This window comes from Condylura cristata, unplaced genomic scaffold (assembly GCF_000260355.1).
Source record: "Condylura cristata isolate star-nosed mole 26May11 unplaced genomic scaffold, ConCri1.0 scaffold00009, whole genome shotgun sequence".
NCBI lineage: Eukaryota > Metazoa > Chordata > Mammalia > Eulipotyphla > Talpidae > Condylura > Condylura cristata.
In genome coordinates this window covers 1273771-1274809 of record NW_004567110.1, presented here as the reverse complement: position 1 = coordinate 1274809, position 1039 = coordinate 1273771, and the positions used below count along the sequence as shown (strand labels likewise).

The 1039-nt window shown below is 72.4% G+C and overlaps 1 protein-coding gene across 1 annotated transcript in view; it reads right to left on the bottom strand.

The window, feature by feature from the left end:
• The window catches only part of FAM83H (family with sequence similarity 83, member H), a 5654-nt gene that overhangs the window by 1959 nt on the left and 2656 nt on the right, over window positions 1–1039 (bottom strand). The window contains exon 4 of the mRNA XM_004679938.2: window positions 5–1005. Within this exon, the coding sequence (XP_004679995.2) occupies window positions 5–1005 (1001 nt within the window). The remainder of the gene's footprint in view (window positions 1–4; window positions 1006–1039) is intronic.

Sequence of the window (1039 nt, the reverse complement as noted above, 5' to 3'; positions counted from 1 at the left end):
CGGCCCTCGGGCCCGGCCCTGCGCTCGGGGTCGGGGTCCGCCGGGGCCTCCGGGGTCGGCTTCCCCACTGCCTGACAAGGGAAACGCTGAGCTAGGTTGGGGCGCGAGGCTCCCCCGGGGTCGAGGCCTCGAGGCCCAGACCCAGACCCAGGTCCAACAGGAGGGTCTGAGCCGTGGCGCACCTCGCGGGAGGCGCTGGACGGCACGTAGTCCAGCCGCTGGTGCCCGTCCAGGCCGAGCTCGGGGAAGCGAGGCCCCGCCCCCAGGGCGAAGTCGTCGGGGTCCGCGGGGAGGCCGGCGTGGCCGGCGCGCAGCTTCTCGAACAGGCCCTGCGGCCGCAGGGGGGCCAGCTGCGGGTCCCACTGGTAGTGCTGCTGGTAGAGCTGGTCGCGGTGGAAGTGGCTGGTCTGGAAGCGAAAGTCGTCCCCGTGGCTGAGGAACGTCTGCCGCGACACCTGCCGGGTGGCCGCGAAGTTCTCCACGGCCGCGCCGCCATCTGCCGCGGCGTAGCTGTGCCGCTTGAAGGCGTCCATCTCCAGGTGCCTCGCCTGGAAGAAGCCCCGCTGGCCGGCCATCTCCCCGCCTGGCCCGGCCTCCCCGTCCAGCCGCCGTGACAGTGGCCGCAGCCCCGCGTGCGGCTCCAGCGCACCCCCGGGCATCCGCAGCGGCTCCTCCCGCCGGAAGGCAGACAGGAAGTGGCGGTCGGGGTCCAGGAAGGAGGGGAAGCCCAGGCCCTCTTCCCGGGGCGGAGGGAACAGGAGGTGCGCTCGCTTGGGGAAGGAAAATGGGGTGGGGGCCCCCGGCATCTGGCTGCTCGTGAGCGGCCCGGCCCCCAGGTACGGAGCCAGGGCATAGGTGTCCACGCGGGCCAGTGCCCCAGCCGAGGGCACCAGAGGCTCGGACTGTGCGAAGAGGATGCGGAACTCCTCGTCAAAGCTGGACACCAGCTCGCCCTGGAACACGTGCGCCAGGCTGCGGTGGATCTTCTCAAAGGACCACATGAAGCTGCAGGACGGGCCAGAATTAGGGCAGCGGGGGC